This window comes from Pezoporus flaviventris, unplaced genomic scaffold (assembly GCF_033815535.1).
Source record: "Pezoporus flaviventris isolate CSIRO_AGI_PZ_B2104156 unplaced genomic scaffold, CSIRO_AGI_Pfla_v1 ptg000012l, whole genome shotgun sequence".
NCBI classification, from domain to species: Eukaryota; Metazoa; Chordata; class Aves; order Psittaciformes; family Psittacidae; genus Pezoporus; species Pezoporus flaviventris.
In genome coordinates this window covers 1272618-1296879 of record NW_026892560.1, presented here as the reverse complement: position 1 = coordinate 1296879, position 24262 = coordinate 1272618, and the positions used below count along the sequence as shown (strand labels likewise).

At 66.4% G+C, this 24262-nt stretch overlaps 3 protein-coding genes across 4 annotated transcripts; 1 reads left to right on the top strand and 2 right to left on the bottom strand.

Moving 5' to 3' along the window:
- Window positions 1–130: 130 nt before the first annotated feature.
- ZDHHC5 (zinc finger DHHC-type palmitoyltransferase 5) lies at window positions 131–18664 on the bottom strand. 2 transcript variants are annotated; one of them, XM_061451030.1, is made up of 12 exons: window positions 18575–18664; window positions 13072–14244; window positions 5417–5538; window positions 4963–5120; window positions 4708–4880; window positions 4511–4613; window positions 4066–4157; window positions 3856–3988; window positions 3335–3458; window positions 2528–2640; window positions 1562–2409; window positions 131–1139 (listed from the first exon to the last, which is right to left on the bottom strand). In XM_061451030.1, the coding sequence occupies exons 2-12, from the start codon at window positions 13173–13175 to the stop codon at window positions 974–976; spliced, it is 2136 nt and encodes a 711-aa protein (XP_061307014.1). In that variant the 5' UTR covers window positions 13176–14244; window positions 18575–18664; the 3' UTR covers window positions 131–973. The 2 variants fall into 2 exon arrangements, with proteins under 2 accessions (XP_061307014.1, XP_061307013.1); XM_061451029.1 differs by lacking the exon at window positions 18575–18664 and having other exon boundaries at window positions 13072–14431.
- Window positions 18665–19050: 386 nt separating this feature from the next.
- CLP1 (cleavage factor polyribonucleotide kinase subunit 1) lies at window positions 19051–21607 on the bottom strand. Its single transcript, XM_061451028.1, has 3 exons — window positions 21539–21607; window positions 20776–21397; window positions 19051–19807 (listed from the first exon to the last, which is right to left on the bottom strand). The coding sequence occupies exons 2-3, from the start codon at window positions 21379–21381 to the stop codon at window positions 19136–19138; spliced, it is 1278 nt and encodes a 425-aa protein (XP_061307012.1). The 5' UTR covers window positions 21382–21397; window positions 21539–21607; the 3' UTR covers window positions 19051–19135.
- A 309-nt stretch (window positions 21608–21916) lies between these two features.
- YPEL4 (yippee like 4) lies at window positions 21917–24191 on the top strand. Its single transcript, XM_061451026.1, is given in 6 exon segments — window positions 21917–21958; window positions 21961–22018; window positions 22411–22667; window positions 22980–23023; window positions 23160–23268; window positions 24031–24191. Coding segments are annotated over 6 exon segments (600 nt in total). The 3' UTR covers window positions 24121–24191.
- The last annotated feature ends 71 nt before the right edge of the window (window positions 24192–24262 follow it).

Genomic DNA, 24262 nt, shown 5'->3' with positions numbered 1-24262 from the left:
TCTGCCCATAAAAAGCCCGAGGAGGAGCAGGGCTCAGCTCCACGTGGGCCCTGCACGGCGATGGGGGGGGGATGCTGAGATCCCACGGGACGGGCCCCTCGAGGAACGCTGAACAAATCACACACTCGGCTGCATCATTAAATAGCCTTTTATTCCTCGTTTTTAAAATGGGTAATCGATAAAAACCAATGGCCTGGCCCCGCGTGGCCACGGGGCAGGTATTGCGGCGAGGAGTCCCGTAGTGCCTCAAGTGCGTGGGCTCGGCGTGGGGGGAGCGCGGGCTCCTTGGCTGCGGGTGGGTTTTGGCATGTGATGAGGAAATATTGCTTCAGGGATGCACCTAGCGGTCACAAACCCGCGTGTGACAGCGAGAGTCCCGCCAGCCCCACGGCACAGACCGCCCCGACCACACAAACCTGGGCACACAGAGCAGGAGCTGCAGTGGGGTCTGCAGCTGCACCAGCCCCTGTCCGTGCACTGGGGCCGGGACTGCCCCTCGACCCTTCCTCCTCCTCACAGCCCCGGGGCTGGCGCTTCACAGGCGAAGAGCCGGGGAGGAGCATGTCCGAGTGTCTGCAGCCCCGCAGCTCCAGCATCGGCACAGGAGGCGGCAGCAGCCCCACATCCCTGCTCCGGGGCCGGAGCCCTGGCCCTGCACAGGGAACGAGTTGTTCTTCCTCTCTCTGGGTAAGATAATATAATTTCTGCTTCTTTTTTGAATATTTATATTTATAGATATAGATATTTCTATGTACACACACCCCGAAACTCAGAAAGAGAAAAAAAATAGAATCCGTAACAATAATCATAAAAAAAAGTGTTCTGCTTTAAAAACTCCGTTCCCGCGGCATGAGGCCATTGCACGAGCCCCGGCGGGGGTGGGAGGAGCAGTGGAGCCGGTGCCCCCGGTGCCCGCAGCGTCCAGGTGCGGGACGAGCCCCAGTGCCCGCAGGACGGGCTGAGCAGTGCCGGCTCACACCGAGATCTCATAGGTGGTGCCCCCCACGCCAGAGACCTTCTTGACACCTCCACGCGTGGGGCTGCTGAGCGGCACCGGCCCCGCGCCCGCAGGCACCGGGCCCAGGCTCTTTGGCTGCCCGTTGGATTTGCTGTGGGCTCCTCGCATCTGCACCTCGTCCCTGTGGGGGAGGATGGAGGACACGGGGTGAGGAGGAGGAGGGAGCGGGCACCACGGGATGGGGTGGGGGTAAGGACAAGCGTGTGCACCAATGGGAGGGCCCCAGAACCCAGCGCAGCCACAGCCCTCCCCCAGCACCTCCAGCCCCCCAGCATGTCTCCAGCTCCCCAGGAGGCTGGGGGGAGGTCCCAGGTGGGCACAAGCTCTGTTCTGGAGGAGGAGGAAGATTCCCCTCCATTGCGTGCAGCATCGCTCCCCATGAGGGGCTCGTCACTGCCCGGGTGCTGATGCAGTGGGAGGGGCCACGCCAGGCAGGGAGGGGGACACAACCGAGGCAGGGGAAAGGGGGAAGATGCGGTGGTCCCCAGCTTCCCCCCAGGGCAAAGGTCCCGCTGAGCGCTGTGTGCACGGCTCGGTACTCACTTGGGTGGCAGCAAGGGCTGCAAGGCCACCTCCTCCGCCTCGGGGACGCCGGCCTGAGGGGCTGGTTTTTGGCTGCTGTAGGACACGGACTTGCCGAGGTGGGGGGCTCGGGGCTGCTCGGGGGAGCCCAGGGAGCGCGCCCGCAGCGCGCCGGGGGGCTCGGGCTTGCCGAAGCGCGGCAGGGCCGGGCGCGGGAGTGGGTTCTTGCCCAGGGGCGAGCGCTTGGAATCGTCCAAGGAGCTGCTGGAGCGCAGCGGCGACTGCACCCCGGCGGCCACTGGCCCCGTGTCGTCCTCCCGGCCCGTGGCCGGCGGCTGCTGCAGCAGCTTCTCCCGCTCCTGGATGGAGGCCACGATGTGGCGGGACAGATTGTCATAGCGCACGGGCGAGGGCTCGCGGGGCGGCGCGGTGCCGCCGAAGCGGCCGTGCAGGTCGGTCTCTCGCTGCTGCGCGATGCGAGCTGACAGGAAGGGCGACGTGTATCCCACCGGTGCCTCCGGCTCCGGGCCCGCCTGCACTGACTCGAAGTCAGGGCTGTCGGAGGGCGTGAGGAGGCTGTCGTACGAGAGGCTGCCGTTGCGCGTCTGATTCACCAGGCTCTTGTAGGAGGTGGAGGTGGTGCCCTCGGAGCGGATGGACTGGAGGTGGCCCAGTTCGAAGCCCGTGCCCTGCGCTGACTTGAGGCTGGAGGAGCGGGAGCCGCTGGAGAGGGGGTCGAAGTGGAAGCTCTTGCTGAAGGTAGGCGAGCGGAAGCTCTCGGGCTCCAGGCTGGGTTCCGAGCGGTAGCTGGGCTTGTGGCCGCTCTCGCCGATGGAGTTGGGCTCCTTCAGGCTGTTCACTCGGCTCAGCTGCAGGACACAGACGCAGCCATCACCACACAGGGGCCCCTGCGGAGCTGCTGGTGCCCACCCCGAGCCCCCCAGCCTGGAGCGTGGTGGCAGCCCCAGGGGCCGGGTCTCCCCTTACCTTGGCACTGGTGGAGTGGGGCAAGGCTGCTGAGCTGCTGCTGCTGCTATAGCCGGGTCGGTACTTGTACATGGTGGGGGTCGGGGGGCTGTCCTTGCCTAGCAAGCTACTGTCTGCAGGAGAGCAAGAGGAGGATGCTCAGACTCACAGGGAACACGTGCGGGGCCTTCCCAGCCCTCCCCAAGAACCGGCTCTGAGCCTGGGGCACACAGACCAGGGGTGGAAGCAGAGAAGGGATGGGCAGGAGGAGAGGGGCAATGGGGCAAGAGGAACGGAGTGCGATGGAGAACGTGTCCCCATAACAAGGGGTTTGGGGCTGGCACCTTCCCGGGCCGGGTGACCTCTGGGCCCCATGGGTGCCTGGGCCTGTTGCCCCATTGGCTACAGCCGTTCTCCAGGCAGCAGGGCCAGATGGGGACAGGGAGAGCTGCAGGAAGCAGCCGCTCCCGAGCTCTGCCCTCAACATCCCACCTCTCGCCAAGCCCTCGCAGCAGCAGCAGTGGTCACAGCAAGTCTCAGGCTGCCACACGCGCTCTGCCACCAAGCCAGGCCTGACCCTCCTGTGCCTCCTCCATCCCAGTGATGCTCCCGCACGGCACCGCTGCGGCCGCTCGCATCCCGTGGCTTCTCCAGGCATGAGGGGCCACATCCAGCAGCCCGGGGGCACGGGCACGTCCTGCCCACAGTGCGGCGGCGCGTCGGGGCTGCCCTGCAGCCTGGTCCACCTACGGCCCTGGCTCCTGCTCTGCCTGGTGCAGCCGTGGGCTCTCTCTCAGGGGCTGCCCGGGACTCTGACACCTTCCTTACCCTCGGTGGTGGCCAGGGTTAAGTGTGTCCTCAGGCCCGTGTAGCGGCTGAGGTCTGGCTTAGGGGGGGGTGGCGGCTCGGCGTCAGCAGACTGGCTCTCGGTCACCTCCAGGCTTCCTTTGGACTGCAGAGACAAAGCGCAGAGGGGGTCAGGGGGGGGCCGAGGCCTCAGCCCTCCCCTTGCAGACAGGGAGTGAGTGGGCAGCAGCGCTACGGGGGCTCCCGCTGCCACTGGTGCTTGGAGGTGCCTCGAGTGCTGCAAGTGCTGAGCGGAACCACCAGAGAACACTGCTGGGGGGAACAGGGTGGGGAAGGCCAACGGAGGGGGCAAAGCCTCATGTGGCTGCTGCCGCATGGGTGGAACACAGCTTCTGTCCCGTGGGGACACAGACCAGGACAACACGGAGGAGGACGGGGACGTGACAAGGCTCACTCGGTTCTTTACTCACGGATGCAGGCTCGCACCCCTGGGCTCCGCAGAGGGCCCCAGCGCAGGGAGTGCTGTTCCCCACCCTCCTCACCTTCGTCCTCTTCAGCTCTGACTGGATACCATTGTCCACGATCTTGACCGTGATCTGACCGTCTGACACCCCGGGGCGCAGGAAGGGGGGTCTCACCAGCACCGTCTGCTCGGCCCTCAGCCGCCCAAGGTACCTGGGAAGGGGGCGGGAGGAAGGTCAGGGCAGGGCTAAGGCAGGGATGGAGCAGGGCTGGGGCAGGGCCGGGCTCACCTGGGGGCTGGGGAGCTGCAGAGGACCCGGCTCACGTTCTTACAGCAACCGTTGGTGAAGGGGTTGACACCACCACGGAACTTGCCCGTAACCTACAGGGTGAGGAGCAGAGTGCAGTGTAACCAAGGATAAGAGAGCAGTGTAACCGAGGAGCAGAGTTTAGTGTAACCGAGGAGTAGAGCATAGTGTAACCAAGGATAAGAGAGCAGTGTAACCGAGGAACAGACTGCAGCGTAACCAAGGAGCAGAGCGCAGCGTAACCGGGGAGCAGAGCGCAGCGTAACCGGGGAGCAGAGCGCAGCGTAACCCGGGAGCAGAGCGCAGCGTAACCGGGGAGCAGAGCGCAGCGTAACCCAGGAGCAGAGCGCAGCGTAACCCAGGAGCAGAGTGCAGTGAACCGAGGAACAACCTAATCCCAACCCCTGCAGCCCCCCCACAGCTGTACCTGCTCGTTGGTGGTGCGGCCCCTTGCCACGAGCACCACGTGGAAGCCGGTCAGGCCAGCGACAGGAATGAAGAAGAGTCCGGCCACGCACATCACCACCATCCTGTGCGCGGGCAGCTAAGGAAGAGCCGCAGCACCCCACCCCCGGCCCCCCCCACCCCCCCCCCCCCACCCCACCCCCAGCGCACAAAGGATACGTGACAGCCATGCGCACACCGGAGAGCTCCTCCACCTGGTAGAGCACGTAGAGCAGCCCGAAGCCAAACACACCCATGATGTGCGTGGTGAGCGACAGCAGGAACAGGAAGAAGTAGCGGTAATTGCGCCGCCCGATGCAGTTGTTGACCCAGGGGCAGTGATGGTCGAACTCCTGTGGTGGGAGCAGGAGGAGGAGGTGAGGGCTCAGCTCCAGGCGCCGGCAGAGCCCGCGGCAGCGCCCGACGGCTCCTCACCTCCACGCAGTTGTCGCAGACGCTGCAGTGGGAGCAGCGCGGTGGGCGGTAGAAGCGGCAGGTCGCGCACCACTTCATGCGCACCTGGATGCCCTTGATCTCCACTGTCTTGTAGAGCGGGGCACGGAAGTCGTCCTCCTTGTCCTCGTCCTCCTCAGCTGAGGGGAGCAGCAGCGCAGCCACGCGTCAGGGCACAGGGACCCCCAAACACAACCAGAGGTGGTGGCTCCCCAGCTCCCGCAGCCATGACACCCCCTGAGCCCCAGGCACCCGATGCCAGCGTTTCCACTGCTTCCACCCAAGTCCTACAGGCTGGTGCTGACCCCAGCGTCACCACGTGGCAGGGCACGGAGGCCTTCCCTCGAGCCCTTTGGGGTCAGGGAATGTCCTTCCCTCGGAGGGAGGGCAGGAGGCAGCTCTGCCCAAGGCACTGCCCCAGCAGAGACAGACTCACCTCGCGGGAATATGCCAGGGTCCATGAAGGTGGCCATGCTGAAGTTGGCCAGCACAAAGAGGAAGACGACAGCATTGTAGATGGGAATGACTGGGGACACGTTGAGGCTGAGCCCTGGGCACCTGCGGGCACAGCAGCAGTGAGACACCCACGCCCTGTCGCATGGAGCACTCCCCACATCACCACCCTCCAGGCCCCACAGCCGTCCATGTGAGCCATTCCCACCATGGCCAGGAAATCCCTGTTCCCCTCTCCTGGTCCATGTTTCCAGGCTCCCACCCAGGCAGGCACCTGTAGAGGTTCCTTGCAATCAACTGCCATCAACTTGAGAGAGAAAGCTCCTTAAGGGGAGACCTGAGAGCAGCTCCAGTGCCTAAAGGGGGTGCAGGAAACCCGGAGAGGGGCTTGGGACAAGGGCCTGCAGGGACAGGCCAAGGGGAATGGCTTTAACCTGCCAGAGGGGAGACTGAGATGAGCTCTTAGGCAGAAGCTCTTCCCTGGGAGGGTGCTGAGGCGCTGGCACAGGGTGCCCAGAGAAGCTGTGGCTGCCCCATCCCTGGCAGTGCTCAAGGCCAGGTTGGACACAGGGGCTTGGAGCGAGCTGCTCCAGTGGAAGGGGTTCCTGCCCATGGGAGGGGCTGGAGCTGGAGGAGCTTAGAGGTCCCTTCCACCCCAAACCAGGCTGGGATTCTGTGAACTCTGCTCTCACCCGGTGCCCTCCACTCCTAAGCCACAGCTGCACCCAGGCCCCCCTGACGCAGCTCAGCCCAGCCCTGGGGAGCGCACTGGGGCTGTGGGAAGGGCTCTGCTCAATCTCCAGGCAGCGAAGCCCCCGCTCACCCCGTGCACCGCAGCCGCGGCCCTGCGAGCAGCGAGGGGATCGCTGCCGTAATGCCCTAAGCTGCTTTGGGCCTAATCCCGCAGATCTGGGGCAGCAGCTGTCCCGGCACAGGCAGCGGGAGCCGAGCGCGGCGGCGCGGGGGTGACAGATGGTGCCCGCGCTGCCATCCCCCAGCCCCGGCACGCAGAGGTGAAGGGGCAGGCGCTGGCCCCGGCCCCTCCTCCAGCAACAGCGGCCAGGCTGGGGACAGATCCCATCACCATCACGGGACCGGTCCCACCACTGGGACAGCCCCGGCCCTTGCCCTAGCAGCCCCGGTAAGGCTCGAGCTGGGAATGAGCCCTTGTTCCAGGGCTCTGCCCCAGTTCAGCCCAGTCCAGGGCTGGCAGGGCAATGACCGAGGGCAGAGGGGTTCGCTCCCACACATGAGGGGACGGGGACGGTGCTGGGCCAAGGGCTGCCTCTGGGCAGGGGTCAAGCAGGAGGTGAGACAGGGCCGGGCAGGGGGAGCAGCGCTCACCCCCTGCACCAGGGCCAGCAGCAGGGGCAGGGCTCCCCCCCCGGCACCGCCCTGGCAGCAGAGCAGGGTGAGGAGCACGAGGTGCACCCAGGCACAGGTCCATGCCCCGGCCCATCCCTGCACCCAGCACCGGGCCCTGCCCACCAAGGCCAAGGCAGGGCCCGAGCGGGGAGGGAGGAGAAACCTCTAGACTCAGCAGAACGCAGCCGGCCCCGGCACAAGGCTGCTGCTGCTGCTGCTGCTGCTGCTGCTGCTCCTGCCCTGCCTCCAACCGCCACCCCCAGCCCTCTCCTGCACCCATCCCCGCTGCCCCTGTGCTGAGGAGCCCCCAGCGCCCCGCTGGGCACCTCTGCCCGTGTGGGACAGGTCTGGGAGGGCTCGCCCTGGGGCTGGAGCGGCTCCATCACAACCTGCCCTGCATCTCCCACCGCGGGTCCCGCAGTGAGCTGGGATGGGCTGGCAAGGGGGAGCCATTTCCAGCCTGTGCCCCGAACCCCTCGGGAGCTGCACTGGAGCGGCACAGGATGCACAGGACATTGCAAAGCGCTGAGCAAGGGAAGCAGGCACTGACCACAGTAAGCCCACCCGGCCCGGCACTGCCATGGGAGCCGCTTCCCCATCCCTTCCCAGGAACAGGGCTCGTCCCAGCCGCCAGCACCGAGCTGCTGCCCCGGCACCCACCTCAGCCCTGGCAGAACCCTTGTGTGCGGGGCTCACCCCAGAGCGTGCGCAGGAGCTCGGGGATCCCCTCGCTGCAGTCCTGGTCCAGCCCTGGGGCAGCAGCACCAGAGGGATGTGGAGCGAGGCCAGAGGAGGCCACGGAGCTGCTGCAAGGGCTGGAGCAGCTCTGCTCTGGAGCCAGGCTGAGAGAGCTGGGCTGGGGCAGCCTGGAGAAGAGAAGGCTCCTGAAGGGGAAACCTGAGAGCAGCTCCAGTGCCTGAAGGGGCTGCAGGAAAGCTGGAGAGGGGCTTGGGACAAGGGCCTGTAGGGACATCCAGGGACTCTATAGCCCCATCTCTCTCCATCACTGCTGCTGTCCTGACCCAGCAGGGCTCCTCTCCAACCTCATGGCACCACAGCCCTTTTGGAGGGGCACCTCTGCTCTGATGCCCTGGGAACGGAACACACACAGTGCTAAAGGGGAGGTGGCCACTCACAGCGTCCCTGCGCCCCGAGGCAGGGCAGAGCCAAGCACCCAGCTCCAGAGGAGCCTCCCTGCTCCACTCCCTGCTCCGCAGATGAGCTGACGGTGCCAGGGGAGACGCTGGGGCAAGAACTGGGGCAGGGGCTCAGAGAGCCCCAGGGGCAGGAAGCGTCCTTCCAGAAATAACCCACAAGGAGCTCCTGTCTCGAGATGGGGAAACTCCAGCCCAAACCTTTGCCAGAACAGGATGGAGGGGAGCCAGGGAGACCGAATACCAGCGTCTGTGCATGGGGCAGTGCCAGGCTCCCCACACGGGGCAGCGCCAGAGCCCTGCACGGGCAGTGCCAGGCTCCCCGCACGGGGCAGTGCCAGAGCCCTGCGCAGGCAGTGCCAGGCTCCCCGCACGGGGCAGTGCCAGAGCCCTGCACGGGGCAGTGCCAGGCTCCCCACATGGGGCAGTGCCAGAGCCTTACACAGGACACAGTTAAGGGACACAGAACCTGCCAGCTCAGCCCTGCTCCGGGGCTGTGTTCAGCTGCAGATGGAGCAGGGGGCTCTCTGCAGCACATCCACCAGTCCCAGCCTCCAAGCCCTGAAGCAGGGCCCCGGTTCCTCCTGAGCCAACCTGCCAGACCGGAGGTGATGAGGTTCAACATCACCCTTCAGAACTGAGACCTGCTGGGGAGCCGGTGCCTCGGGGCCACCTCACAGCCCCTGGCCCATCAGGTCTCACCGGCTGCTCTGCATGGAGCCAGCCTGGCCCTGAACACGCCGGCTGCGTGCTGAGCTAGGGCCCGATGGGCTGCTGCAAGCCCAACTGTCCCCCGGGACGTGCAGCTCATGAGGGTGGCCTCACCTGGAGCACTCCCCTGTCACAAGCAGAGCCAGGGGCCCCACCACGCACGGGAAGGAAGCAGGACCCCAACAACCCAATGTTACTGAGACCTCACCACTGGCACCCAACAGTACCGGCACCCCCAGATGCTCCTGAGGGATCCCATCAGCAGCGGCACCGACGCACTCCTGCCTTTCCCGTTCCCAGACAGGGGCAGAGGCTGCGGGCGCTGCTACAGCATCAGGAGCACGGGCTCGGGCTCCGCAGAGCAGGAGCAGGAGGGAGGCTGCTCCACGGCCGCTCCTCACGCCCATGGCAGCAGCGCCCAACAGCCTCGTCCCTGGCACCACATCAGAGAACCCAGGGAGCCTCCGGCACCCTGAGTCACGGCTGGACCCTGGACGGGCCCTGGGTGCCAGGGTCCTGCTGCCCCCCGGGACCCCTTCCTGCCACCAGATACCAGAGGCACCACCACTGCAGGGGCTCCTGCGCCTGTCCCCAGGACCTGGCTCCATCCCCGTCCTCTCCTCCTGTGGAGCTGGAGCTGCCCTCCCAGACAGGAGACGGTCCCTTGCCGCCTGCCCAGGGCAGGGACAGGAGGGAAAGTCGGGCTCATTGCTTTATGGGCAGATTCACCTGAGTGCAGGCGCTGACACAGCCCCAAAGCCATGAGCGTAGCCACAAGCAAGACTGGAGGCAGACGGAAGGAAAAGGGTGGCTGAGGGAGCTGCTTGGAGGTGTTCCCTGCTTCCAGAGGGAAGGAGAGGCTGAGCTCTTAGCGCACAAGGAGCAGGGACAAGGACAGGCCGGGGGGAGATAGAGAAATGGACAAACTGACCCCAAAGGACAATTTCAGTCCTAGAGCAGCCCCTGTCTGAGACCCCAGAGAGTCAGAGACCCCCAGGGAGGGCAGGGCATGGAGTCCTGGAGCAGTTTGGGTGGAAGGGACCTTAAAGCTCCTCCAGCTCCAATCCCAACCCCTTCCACTGGAGCAGCTTGCTCCAAGCCCCTGTGTCCAACCTGGCCTTGAACACTGCCAGGGATGGGGCAGCCACAGCTTCTCTGGGTACCCTGTGCCAGCGCCTCAGCACCCTCCCAGGGAAGAGCTTCTCCCTAAGAGCTCAGCTCAGTCTCCCCTTGGGCAGGTTAAAGCCATTCCCCTTGTCCTGTCCCTACAGGCCCTTGTCCCAAGCCCCTCTCCAGCTTTCCTGCAGCCCCTTCAGGCACTGGAGCTGCTCTCAGGTCTCCCCTTCAGGAGCCTTCTCTTCTCCAGGCTGACCCAGCCCAGCTCTCTGAGCCTGGCTCCTATTGCCTACTCCCTCCAGTGCCTCAGCCTCACCTCGCTGCAGCCATCCCAAATGAACGCATCAATTCCAGGGAGTTCCCGGCTCAGATGCACGGAGCCTGGGCCATGGGGATGGGCCAAAGGCAGGCACACTGCAGGTAACACAAGTGGGGCCTGTGGAGGACTGCGCTGCGCCCCAGCTGCTCTGCTCATGACGAGGCCCACAGGACGTGTCCCAGAGCACAGCTCCCATCCCACTTCCCAGAGCTGGAGCTGGGTGTGATGCTGGCAGCGAGCCCCCGCTCGGCACACGGCAAGCGCTGCAGGGGCACGGCAGCACAGGCTGCTTGCCTGAGAGGGAAGGGGCCCAGTGACCCCCGGAACACCTCACTGACTCCCCACGGCCCTTCATCCAGCAGGAACTGCCCAAGGGAACTGTAACCCAGGAGCAGCACAATTCCCTCCCGGCCGAGTAACCGGGGTGCGGGCGCTCGGCTGCTCTGCTCGAGGCCCTGACGCGCTGGCTTGAAGCAGGTTAAACCACATCCACTGACCTGTGACTGCAGAGCCCCTGCCCACTGCTGCTGCTCCAACACACCTGATCCCAGCAGCGCCTCGTGCTGAGCTGCTGCGGCCCCCAGCCCAGCAGGGGCCGCCCCGCTGTGCCCCCCAAGCACAGCACAGAGCCAGGCCCCCCCTGTGCTCCCGGGGCAGCAGAAGCCGAGGCTGGAGCTGGCAGCACCGGGGCTCGTGGGGCTCTGCTCTGAGCGACACCAGCAGCTGCCCCCGCCCCACAGGGGACTCGGCCCCACTCCGCTCCGTCCTTCAGGCCTCGGATTACTCCTTTATTGCCTGGTTGTTGCCAGGCGCTGGAGCCGGTGACCTTCCTGCTGCCCGGCAGCCCCAGGCACCCCCAGCACCCATGGGGACTGCGGCCACCCCTCTGCAGTGCTGGGACAGGAAGGACGGCAGATGATGGAGGCATGGGGAGATGACAGAGGCATGGGGAGATGACGGAGGCATGGGGAGATGACGGAGGCATGGGGAGATGACGGAGGCATGGGGAGATGATGGAGGCATGGGGAGATGAGGGGTGGGGAAATGATGGAGGCATGGGGAGATGAGGCATGGGGAGATGATGGAGGCATGTGGAGATGATGGATGGGGAGATGATGAGGAATGGGGAGATGATGGAGGCATGGGGAGATGATGAGGGATGGGGAGATGATGAGGCATGGGGAGATGATGGAGGCATTGGGAGATGATGAGGCATGGGGAGAGATGGAGGCATTGGGAGATGGGGGATGGGGAGATGATGAGGCATGGGGAGATGATGGAGCATGGGGAGATGAGGGAGGCATGGGGAGATGAGGGAGGCATGGGGAGATGATGAGGCATGGGGAGATGATGAGGCATGGGGAGATGATGAGGCATGGGGAGACGATGGAGGCATGAGGAGACGACGGAGGCATGGGGAGATGATGAGGGATGGGGAGATGATGAGGGATGGGGAGATGATGGAAGCATGGGGAGATGATGAGGGATGGGGAGATGATGAGGGATGGGGAGATGAGGGAGGCATGGGGAGATGAGAGAGGCATGGGGAGATGAGGGAGGCATGGGGAGATGAGGCATGGGGAGATGATGAGGCATGGGGAGATGTTGGAGGCATGGGGAGATGTTGGAGGCATGGCGAGATGAGGGAGGCATGGCGAGATGAGGGAGGCATGGCGAGATGAGGGAGGCATGGCGAGATGAGGGAGGCATGGCGAGATGAGGGAGGCATGGCGAGATGAGGGAGGCATGGCGAGATGAGGGAGGCATGGCGAGATGATGAGGCATGGGGAGATAATAATAAGAGGCATGGGGAGATAATAATAAGAGGCATGGGGAGATGATGAGGCATGGGGAGATGAGGGATGCTCAAGAGGCACAGCAGAGGCAAGGGCAGGGACCTGCTGGAGGGAGCTCAAGAGGCTCCTCTGCCTCCTCCTCCCAAGCCTGGAGCTGGAGCTGCTGCACCCCAGACCTCCCGAGTGCCCAACAACCCCTTCACACACAGCCACCTCCAAGGTGTGAGCACAGAAACACCTCTGATCCCTAGACCAAAGTGCTGGCCCCCACGACACCCCCTCAGACCCGACCCGACCCCAGGACCATGCTGCAGGGTCAGTAGCCAGTCCCTTCTGCTGTCCTCCGGCATTCCTGCCCAGTACTGCGGCTCAGCCCCAGCACAGCTCTGCCACCTCCCCCTGCCGCGACCCCAGACCCAGCTCCCAGTGTCCCTATTGGTGTCACCAAGCCATTGGTCACCCAGGAAGGGAAAGTGTTAACGTGAGCAGCAGCCTGAGCCCATTCCCTGCCCAGGGAAATCCCTATGGCACAGTCCAGCCCGCTCCAGCAACCGGAACCATTTCACACCCTGGACCCAAGGCCCCAGTGACGGCCCTCAGACCCCCGCTTCCCTGGGGCCAGGCTGGCAGCAGCGAGGGCCACGCAGGGGTCACAGAACTTCTGCTTCAGCTTCCATTTGTGGCTCACACAGCAGTTACGAAACTCTATAAATAACAGGGAGCTCGCCCCGGCCCCGCAGAGCCCTGGGCTCCAGAGGGAGAAGCATCGCTGCCACTTCCACCTGCAGGTCATGGACTAATCCCCAGCCTGGCTCATGCGCGAGAGCTACCATTGAGCCCTGCGCTGTGCAACACCCAGCACTGCACTGCACAGCCCAGCACAGAACAGCCCAGCCCTGCACAGCCCAGCCCTGCACAGCCCAGCACTGCACAGCCCAGCACTGCATGGGAGCAGCTGCCAGGAGCTGGAGCCAAAGGAGCTGGATCCACCATGCGCCGCTTCCTCTGCCTCACCCCACCGGAAAGCCAAGGGACACGGGCCCAGCCATGGCTGAACCGCTCCACGGGCTGGAGGACTGCTTCATCACCCACCCTCCAGCGTCCGGAGCACAGCACCTGCTCCAGCCCCAGATCTGCCCTCGCCCTCCCCGCTCCCAGGCAGAGCCATGGGACTCACGTGAAGGCAAAGAAGAGGGTGGTGGCTCCCACTAGGAAGATGGCAGCAGCCGAGACCGGGACGTACTTGCTGGGTTTGAATCTCTTTCCAGAAGCTGCTGGCATGGTGGAGCTGTGGTGGGGGGTCCGCCCCGCAGCATAGCCCAGGCCCCGCGGGTCAGCGCCAAGCGAGAAGGGCAGGGGGACGGGGCAGACCGGCCCCCAGCCCCCGCGTGCTCCCAGCGGAGCGCGGCCGGAGCAGCCCGGACACCCCCGGCGGTCCCAGGGCACGAGGCTGGGCAGGAGCCGGCGCTAGGCTCTGCCCCGCGGGGGCTCACGGGCACAGCACAGGGGGGGTAAAACCATCAAAATGTGGGGCCGGAGCCCTGGATGTGGGGTTAGAGCAGTCGCTGGGGCAGGAACCGAGTCCTCAGGAGCGACCCTCGCTCCAGCAGCAGCCTGGGAAGAGCAGGTCCTCAGTGCCCTGGGCAGCAGCCAGGCTCCACGGGGAAGAGGCTCCTCCAGTGCTCGGGGCCGAGGAGCAGCTCCCAGCAGTGGCGCTGGGCAGGAGCAAGTCCCGGGAAGCTCCGTGCGGAGCAGCCGAGCCCCAAGAAAGCCACTTCTCCTTTTTAATCCGCGTTGAGCCGCGGCGGTGCGGGGGGGTCCCGGCTGCCCCCTCCGCAGCGCTCCCGGGGGCTCTCCCTGGTCCCCCTGCCGTGCACGTTTAATTTTCCTTCTTTGTGCCTTGGCCGCAGAGCCAGGAGCAGCTGGCGCGAGGCTGAGCTCTAAATCCTGCCCTGGCGAGGGGGGCCGTGCCACGGAGCCCGCGCTCTGTCCTCCTCCTACTCACTCCTGCCTCCGGACCCCCCAGGCCTCTCTGTGGGCTCAGCGGCCGCTTGGTGCTCGGGGATCCACAGGAACCTCATGAAATCCTTTCTGCAGGCACCATTTCCAAGCAGCACGGGGCAGGTCAGCAGGAGGTCTGCAGAGAGCTTTCACAGCCCCAGAAGACAGCCGATGGGGAGAATGGTGTTGGATGGGTCTGTCTCACCCATGGCCTGCGTAGGTCTCAGTTTGTTCCAAACCGCTCCATGTTTTCCTCCCCTTCCTTCACTAAAATTCTTCATTAATCCATTCGTCTTCTAAAAACCCAACATAAAATCACTCAACCTCGACATCCGGCAGCACAGCTCACCTGGAACAGAGACAGAGCCCGGTTAGCCAGAGCAGAGACAGAGCAGGTCACACTGCTCACCGGAGAGCAGGAGCTGCCCTGGGCACGAAGCAGGCGCACAGTGCAAGGTGCAGGATCGAAGCCCGTGGGCGGGCGCCCGTCAGCCCCAAGCCTGGCCCCGGCACCGCGGCCCCATCCTGCATGGGCAGAGCCAGAGCGGCTGTGATCAGCCCCGAGCCTGGCCCAGCCCTTCCCAGCCCCAAAGCTCCAGCACCCAGCCCAGCCCAGGACACCACAGCCTCTTGCCCAACACCTTCCTGCAGCCACAGCTGAGTCCAACGCTGGAGAACGCCCAGCCCCTGGGGCCAAGGGGCTCAGGAGCGCGGGGGACAGCCGGGAGCTCCGTCTCCTTCCCCGGGGGGCAGGACATGGGAGGGGCCCATGGAAAAACCTCGGGTCCCTGGGCCAGAGGAAGCCCTCGTGGCTCCGGATGAGGCAGCGCTGGGCTCCCACTGCACAGCCCCAACTGTTTGAGGGTGCCGGTGGGAAGGTGCCACCCTCGGCTGCTCATGAGGATGCAGGAGGGAACACCCCAGAATTCCAGCAAACCGAACCCTCTGGAGATGGGAGCGGGAGGCACCGGACACCGGGAGCCGAGCGCAGCCCGGGGACGGGACAGACACGGGTCCCACAGCACAGGAGGGGTTTGGAGAGTTGGGACCCCTTCCCCACGCTGCTGCCTCCCCTCGCACTGAACACCCCTGTGCTTCCTCCTTCCAGTCCTCTCCTCCTCTGCCTCTCAGCCCTTCTCTCGGGGTGCACAGGAGAACACCTCCTGCTGACCAAACGCTCGTGAGGGCCGAGGGCTGCGGCCCCGGATTAAAGGCACATTTAACGACACGGACACCTTACAGGGATCGGTTCGGGCTCAGAACAGGGCGCCTGACACAGGCTGAATAACGAAGCCGCTCCCACCGCGGCCCTGCCTCCGGGAGCTCTCTCCTGGGACGGCTCAGCCCGGCCCTCAGCTCACCCCACGCCTCCCTGCCCCTGTGTCGATGGGCCGGGGAGGCTCCGGCACCCCCCACGTGTGACAGCAGAGAGAGCCGGTGCTGGCCCCGGCAGAAGCAGCAGCTCTGCCCCACACACAGCACTGGGCTGGGGTCAGAGCCCAGCACAAACACACAGGAGCTGGGGACAAAACTGTGCTGCCGCCCCGCAGGGAAGTGCTGGAGGCCGGAGCCAGCGCCGTGATTCCAGGGGCCGGTTACTCGGAAGTTTGGGGATGAGATCACTGCTAATGGCTTTAGCAGGAGCAAAGTGCTGCTCTGCTGCGAGAGCACCCTGCCCTCCGACAGGCTTCACCATGAAACAGCCACACCTCGAACTCAAACAGGTACTGCCAAGCTGGAGGAGTTTCCCTGGGACATCCCTCCTCCAGAGATCACAGAATCCCAGCCTGGTTTGTGCTGGGGAGACCTTAAAGCCCATCCAGCTCCAACCCCTGTCCACGGGCAGGGACCCCTTCCACTGGACCAGCTTGCTCCAAGCGCCAGTGTCCAACCTGGCCTTGAACACTGCCAGGGATGGGGCAGTGTGCCCAGACCCCTGCCATGGGCTCAGCATTTGTCTCTTCTCCTTGGACATGGAGCTCCTCACCACGGCTGCCCCATGCCCACCCCGGTGTGCAAGAACAACAACACAACCCCCCGAGCCCCCCGGATCTGTCCCCTCCTGCAGCCCCAGACAAGCCGCAGCCACCGGCCCCTCCAACCCCCTGCCCGCCTCAAACCCCTCCTCTCTCTGTCACTGTCCCCATCCACAAGGGCACTCACAGGCTCCCTGCTGGAGGCACCCTCAGCTCATCCCACATCCCTGGGGCACACGCGGCTCCGCTCCTGCCCCCAACTCCTCTGGCTTTGCTGCTTCCAGTCCCACGACTCCTCCTTCCCGGCCCCTCCAGACCTGCCCTCGGCTCAGCCCCGCTCCTCCCTGCCCCAGGCAAGCCCTGTGCCACCGGTGACTCCCTCTTTGCTCTCCCTCGAGAATTCCACCGGGTTTTCCAATCCTAGCACCCCCTTTTCAAAGCATCTTCCCAGCTCCTCTCAGCCACCCCCAGAGCGCTGCCCCATCCCGAGGGTTTCCCTGCACTCGCACCAAGGGCTGCTCCCATCTCCCCTCTCCATTTCTGGAGAGGAAATTACGGATTCCTTCGCTGGGGATGGCTGCAGGTAGGAACGCTGCTGCCTCCCACCTCTTCCCGCCCGTCTCCTCTGCTCTGGTTGAGGCCCTGTGAGGTCCCACTCCAGCTCCCTCTCCTTCCAGCACTTGATGCTCCCTCCCTCCTGCCGTCCTTCCCGCCCCGCTCCCCTCGACACCTCCCCACCCACCCGAGCACTGCGAGGCTCGGCCCCAGGCACCAGGACCCGGAGCCCGGCTGGGCTGGGCGAACGCGTGGAACCAGCTCCCAGCACTGCCGTCCTCACCGCACCCGCTGCCGGGGCCTCCTCCCCAGGCTCCTGCCCCCAGAGAGGCTTCACACCCATCCCATCGCCGGCCTCCCCCGGAGCACGCTGCCACCACCGCCCGGGGCAGGGCACGGGGAGGAGGCAGCTCCGGAACCCTGCCCAGCACGAACAGGTCCTGCCCCGCGAGGCACCTCCCAGACAGGGCAGATCCAGGATCACACAGGGGCAGGATGTGCTCTACCTGTTCCTGCTCTGGTTTCACTGGGGCAGATCCAGGAGCACTCAGAGGCAGGATGTGCTCTACCTGTTCCCACTCTGCTTTCACTGGGGCAGATCCAGGATCACGCAGGGGCAGGATGTGCTCTACCTGCTCCTGCTCTGGTTTCACTGGGGCAGATCCAGGATCACACAGGGGCAGGATGTGCTCTACCTGCTCCTGCTCTGGTTTCACTAGGGCAGATGCTGGATCACCCCTGGGCAGGATGTGCTCTACCTGTTGCCACTCTGGAACGAGGGGAGGAGCCGGTTGCAGGGGGGGCTGAGCCCCAGAACAGGGCTGCCGATGAGCAGGGACCCCTGTTCTCCCTCTGTTCCCACTGTCGTGGCACAACGAGCTCCCACCCACACCGAGGTTGCACACTAAAACCCAGCAGAGAGCACAGCAATGTTCTCAAACCCTCTGGCCCCCACTGGCCCCCAAGCCTGTCTGATACCAGGGATGAAAACGGCTCCGTTCAGCCCCGCTCTGCTGCAGGGGGATCCCTGTGGCCATAGGACCCAGACGTGAGGAGCCAGAGGGGGGTTCTGCCTCTGGACAGAGGCAAAGCAGACCCTGCCCCAGAGGGGTGATCTGGTGGCACTTTGCTGTGTTTAAGCCAGGAGGAGCGTGCTCAGCACCGGGCACCACGCTCCTGCTCTGCGGGGAGGGTGGGACCGGGTCACAGGGACCCAGCATCGTCCTGCAGGCACAGTGGAGCGCTGCCACCCCTGGGTGCACACCCCCAGCCCGGCAGCAGCTGCCCGCCCGCCTCCCGCTGCTTACCCGGGATTAGCCCCGTTCTGCAGAGCGAGCAGGGCAGAACAAGGTCCCGTTCCCCAGGAACAAGCCCAGCCCTGCGCCCCTGGGACCGCCACCGCGGTGATGGAACCACGGCGATGCTGGGATCAGCCTCAGCGGGTCTCTAAAGCAGGACCCCGTTTCCACCCTCCCCAGCTCCAGCTCGCACCTCAGGAGGCCGGAAGGCAAAGGACTGAGCTGGAGCAGAGCCGCTGCCTGGCCCCGACATAGGCGCCCAGCGCCTGTGACACCCAAAGAACCGGCAGCGCCCGGCCCCGGCCCGCTCCTGCACCGCGGACCGGAGAGGATCCACCCTCACGGACCGGGGGGCGGCGGGGGGCGGAGAGGCGGGGGCTGTGACCGAAACCAGGCGCAGGGAGCCTGGATCCGCGCCCCGCGCTGTGGGATCAGGGACTCCCGAGGCGAGGCGAGGCGCGGCCGAACGCTCTCCCCCCGCTCGGCCAAGCCGGGAGCGCGGCCGCCGGGGCGCGCAGAGCGGGGTTACCGGCTGCTCCCGGGGGTCGATCCGCGCTTCCGCCGCCCCAGCACAAGGGGGCCGCGGCCTCGCCCGGAGTGCGGGAGCGGAGCGGGAAGGGCCGTGAGGCGGGGGTCGGGGAGGGGCGGCCGCGGCGGGGGCAGGGGCAGGCTCCGGCCCGGGAGCAGCGGGGTCTGAGCCCTCTCCCGCGGGCGGGCCCGGGCCGGTGCCGGGGCTGCGGCCCCTCCGGTGCGGGGCGGGGCCGCGGGGACCGGGGCGGGGATGGGGCCCGCGAGGTGGGGAGGGCGCGGCTGCACCGGGCGCGGGGGGTCGCGGCACCACGTGACTCACCGGCGGCGGGCGGGGGGAGGCCGCGAGCGCGCGACCAGGACTCCCGGGCACGGACGGCGGCCGCGCTCCGCGGCTGCGCACGACGTCACGGCCGCGTCTGACGTCACTGGCGCGCCTGCGCGCGGACCGCGGGTCTCTCGCACCCTCAACGCCGCCCCTCATTGGCTGCCGCCCCGGGAACCTCCCAGAACCGGTGGCATCGCGCATGCGCGAGAGGGAGCCTGCGGGAGCGCGCGCAGGCGGGCGCGCCAGCGGCAACCCGAGGGGGGGGGGGGACGGACGGCGCATGCGCGGAACGTACTACGGCAGGGCCGGGCAAAGGGACGCGGTGCCCCTGGACCGGCGGACGCGCAGCGCGGGGAGGGGATGGCGGGGCCGGGCCATGTGGAGAGACCGTGACCGGGTCCGGCCCCGCGCTGCCGCCGCCTCGGCCAGTCCGATACCAGCCCCGGATAGCCCCGACAGCGACCCGGGAGCGAGAGGCCTCGAGGTTTAATAAGAACCGGTACAAAAGTGTAAAATAAACCCGGGGGGGGGCGCCGGGGCCGCTCCGGCTCGGCCCTACTTGAGGTCCATGAAGCGGATGTCCATGATGAGCAGGAAGTTCTTGGGCAGCGGGCGCGGCGCGGGCGAGAGCACGGTGAACACCTGGCGCTCGGGGTCCACGCCTGTCACCACGATGAACCCTGCCACGCTCGTGCTCGAGATGCTGTCGTCAGGGCTGTCGGCAGTGCTGACGCTCAGCAGGTGATGCACCATGTCCCGCCCCGGCGTCACCGGCACCAGCTTCAGCTGGTTGTCCTCCTGTGACATGCCCAGCGGCAGGCAGGAGTCCGGGATGGTGGGAGCCCCCACCTTGTAGATCTTCACGTCGGAGAACTTGACATCAAAGGCGTGGGGGTAGAAGCAGCCACGGAAGCCATAGAAGTACTCACGGATGCGCTCATCCCGGCACTCCCGGCGGAAGTCCTTGGAGCGCTCCACCACGCCACCAGACTTGGGCAGCAGCACCGTGCGCACGAAGTGGGGCAGGTCCCTCTTGAGCTCGTTGTAGAGCCGCTCCTGGTCCAGCACCACCACCACATCCACCTCGAAGGCGGAGGCGGCGTGCACCAGCGCCTGGTAACCAGAGCCCTTCACCCAGCCGCAGGTGTTGATGACGCAGCCACTGACCGAGGCGCGGCGGTTCACCTCACAGCGCTGGTTGAACACGTCGGCCAGGCGGGACGTGATCTGCAGGGGGACACGGGCGGAGGGGTCAGGACACAGGCACCCACTGGGGGCACCCATGTCCTGGGTCACTTCATCACCACCCCCACCACCTTCAACACCCCAAAATCTCAATCCCTGCAGCAGCACCACACAGCGAGAACTCCATGGAGCAGTCCTGCAGGGATGGCAGGAGGCCAGAGGCTGGGCCTGTCCCACTGCTCAGGGACACTGTGACACTCCACTTTCCCCAGGACCCTTGGTCATGTGCTGCTGGGCCACCAGAGCCATGTCGAGCTCCTGAGCAGGCCCCTGGAATAAAATCCTTCACTCCCCACTCAGCTGACAGCCCAAGGGCCAGTTTCCCTTGAGGGCAGCAGAAACCATTCCTAAATTGTTCTACAAGCACTTAAAGGACAGAGAGCTGCTTTTCTGTTCCAAGGACAAGGGCAGCACATGGCTATGGTGGCCTTCAGCCAAGCAAGGCCTCTCTCACCAAACAGCAGCAGCAGGAAGATCCAGGGGGGACCCTACGGGGTAGGATGCTGCATGGTGACAGCCACCACGCTCAGGCTCACTCCAGCTCCACACCAGAGCAATCAGACCATGGCCGCACCCACACTTGGTGCCCTCTCACTCAACAATCCCATGGGCCAAGCTCGCTCAATGCAACCTACAGCTTTGGCTTCACTCTCCACAGTAGCCTGTGAGGGGCCTGGCCGGGGGCAAGAAGCTCAGTCATAGGCCCTCAGCCCTCCCGCTCCAGGCTCCTCAAGGGGCTTCTCCAGACCCTCCATCATTGCTGTTACACACCTCTGCTCTCCACCTTGGCATCCCCTACACCTCTGTGGAGCTGTGGCGCACACAAGTGGGCGCAGTGCTCAGGCAGGGACATGCCGCTATCCTGTGCGGAGTCAAAAGCAATGGGACAGACGTGCTCTGAACTGCGCCAGTTCCCAGGCTCAAACCCCCATGGGCGCTCCTGCTCTCACCTTGTTGTACAGCTTGATGTTGGTGCCAGGCGTGGTGGAGCCGAAGTGGTACACGAGCGGGGCCTGGAGGGAGAAGCCCTCCTCCACGTCGGCCGGCCGCTCGATGTACAGCGCGCCCATGGTGCCAGGGATGGAGACAGAGCCCTGCCCCACGTCCAGCTCCACAAAGGTGGGCCGGCGGCCCAGGCGCACGGCATAGTTGAGCAGCAGGCGGCACACGGTGGACTTGCCCACGTCGGTGGGTCCCACCACCATGACGCGGGGCCCACGCTCATCCTCGCGCTCTGCCTGGCGCCGCATCTGCTCCAGCGCTGTGTGCGTGTTGAGGTACAGCAGCATCGGCGTGTCCTTGGACACGTAGGCCACCTCGGTGCGGCCGCTGAGCTGCACGGTGCAGCCGTGCCACGTGAACACGGCCACCTTGGCGCCGGCGTCGAACGTGAACTTCTTGTTGCGGGTGAGCTCGGTGCCGAACACCTCAGCCATGCCGCTGAGCAGCTCCATCTGCACCGTCTGCGACGCCTCCACCTCGAACCGCAGCTCCGTCTCCCGCTCCAGCTCGAACTTGGCCACTTGCTTCTTCTCCTCGCCGCCGTCGTCCGCCATGGCGCGACCCTCAGCGCTGCGGGAGGGCGCCGGCTCGGGGTGAGCGGGGCCGGGCCGGGCCTGCCCCGAGCCCCTCCCGCCCCTTGCGGGCCTCCCCCGGGCTCACCCCGTTGCCATGGCACCGCCGCTGCCCCCGCCCGCCCCCGAGCCCTCTTACCGGAGCCGCCGCGCTTCCGGGGCAGAAAGCTGCGCCGGAAGTGATGTCAGAACTGCGCGCCCGGGGGGGGCGGGGTCAGCAGCGGCGCAGGTTGCCATGGCAGCGGCGCGGGGTGATGTGTAACGCACGTCTTTTGCATCTCATTTGCATACGGGCCTCGAGCACCCCCCTCTGCCTCCGTTACGTGTCGTTAGGCTGGGTTTCCATTTGTTGGCGCGGGCCCGACTCATTTGCATCTCATCTGCATGTCATTGGCTCACAGCGCCCCCCTCCGCCTGACTGCTGTGACCCCGCTGAGGGGGGGGGGGGTCCGAGGGGCCCTGGGCACCGGCGGCGGCGCTGACGTCGCAGGTGCGGGCGGTGACGTCACGGCGCGGGATGAGTCACGTTGCCGTGATGCGGTTCCCGGGCACGCAGCACCCCCCCCCCCGCCCGGTGCCCGGCCCGGGGACAGCGGCAACGGCGGCAGCGGGGACAGCGGTGAGCGGCTCCCGCCCCCCCACACCCCCCTCGAGCCCCCACCCCATCATCCCCCCACAGGCACCCCCCGTACCCCAGTTGTCCCCCCTGGGACCCCCATTACCCCCCCTTGGGGTGCCCAGTGTCCCCTCTCGGCACGCTGTCCCTTCCCCGGGACCCCCACCACACCCCTCTCAGGACCCCCAGTGTCCTCTCTCCGGACACCCACTGTCCCCCTGGGACACCCCCCGGCTCTCCAGACCCTCTCAGGAGGAGCCCCCGATCCTCTCACCTGCCCCTCACTCCCCGTTTCTGTGACACTCCCCAGTGCTGTGAGGATCTGCCGGGTCTCAGCTGCCGGCGGGGCTATGGGGGGGGGGCCCCCCTCACCGCCCGCCGTTATCTTCTCGCAGGCCGCCGCCCCCTCTCCGCCCTCGTGCTCCGCGGAAGGACGGCCCTGGGCGCTCTGCTGCGCTGCTTCCCCTGCGAGCGGCTCTGCGGGGGAGCCGCGGTGCCCCCCGGGGCGCTGCCGCCCGCCACGGGCCCCCCCCCCCCCCGCCGCCGTCGGCCCCCCCGCACGTTCCGCAGCTACCTGCCCCGCTCGCACCGCACCTACAGCTGCGTGCACTGCCGCGCTCACCTCGCCCGCCACGAGGAGCTCATCTCCAAGGTGCTGCTGGGGCTCTGAGCATCCCCCCGGGGTGGTCCAGGGGCTCTGAGCTTCAACCCGTGGTGTCCCCGCTGCAGTCGGGGTCCCCCCCCGGGACCGCTCTATAGCACACGTCCCCCGCGGGGTCCGCAGGGTTCTGAGCGTTGCCCCAGTGTCCCCAGGGCAGTCGGTGTCCCCCCCGGCTGCAGGGTGCCCCCGTGGTGCTCACATCGAGGTGTCCCCTGTGCTGTCTCGTACGGTGATGCAGCGGGGGGGACACGGGGTGTCGGGGTCTGCGGGGCACAGCCAGTGACTCCCGCCGTGTCCCCACAGTCGTTCCAGGGCAGCCACGGCCGTGCCTACCTGTTCAACTCGGTGTGAGTACCGCGCACCGGGACGGCGGCTGGGGTGGGGGGGGGAAGTGGCACCAGGCAATGACCCGGATGCGGTGCTGGCGGTGCCAGGCTGTGCTGTGCCGGGCTGTGCCGGTGGCACACGGCTCTCTCGGTGCAGGGTGAACGTGGGCTGTGGCCCTGCGGAGCAGCGGCTGCTGCTGACGTGGCTGCACTCGGTGGCGGATATCTTCTGCCAGAGCTGCAAAACCACCCTGGGCTGGAAATACGTGAGTGACCCGTGAATGGGTATCCAGAGCACCCCAAACCTGCCCCTGAACCCCAGCTCTGCCCCTGCACCCCAACCCTGGCCATGCACCCCAACCCTGCCCCTGAACCCCAGCTCTGCCCCTGCACCCCAACCCTGGCCCCTGCACCCCAACCCTGCCCCTGCACCCCAACCCTGGCCCTGCACCCCATCTCTGCCCCTGCACCCCAACCCTGGCCCTGCACCCCAACACTGCCCCTGAACCCCAGCTCTGCCCCTGCACCCCAACCCTGGCCCTGCACCCCAACCCTGGCCCTGCAACCCAACCCTGCCCCTGAACCCCAGCTCTGCCCCTGCACCCCAACCCTGCCCCTGCACCCCAACCCTGGCCCTGCACCCCAACCCTGCCCCTGAACCCCAGCTCTGCCCCTGCACCCCAACCCTGGCCCTGCACCCCAACCCTGCCCCTGAACCCCAGCTCTGCTCTGCAGCCCCAACCCTGGCCCTGCAGCCCAACCCTGCCCCTGCACCCCAACCCTGCCCCTGAACCCCAGCTCTGCCCCTGCACCCCAACCCTGCCCCTGAACCCCAACCCCTGCCCCATGCCTCAGCCCCACCCGGGTACCCCAACCCCTTCTCTGCATCCCAACCCCCGGCTGTGGCTCCCCCTGGGCATCCTGCAGCCAAGGTGAGGGCAGCCCCTGGGCACCCCCCACCGTGGCCTAGGGTCCCCCTCAGGCACGGGGGTCTCATGCACCGCCCCCCCCCCCCCCCCCCCCCCCAGGAACAGGCCTTCGAGAGCAGCCAGAAGTACAAGGAGGGGAAGTTCATCATCGAGATGTCCCACATGGTGAAGGAGAACGGCTGGGACTGAGTGCGGGGGGGAGCACCCCCAGCACCACCCATGGTGGGTGCTGGCAGCAGGTGCCCATCGCCCCCACCCACCCACCCGGTGCAGCCGCTGCCTCGGGGCTTTTCTAGGGCAATAAAAGCTTTTTTTGTAGGAGGGTGGGAGG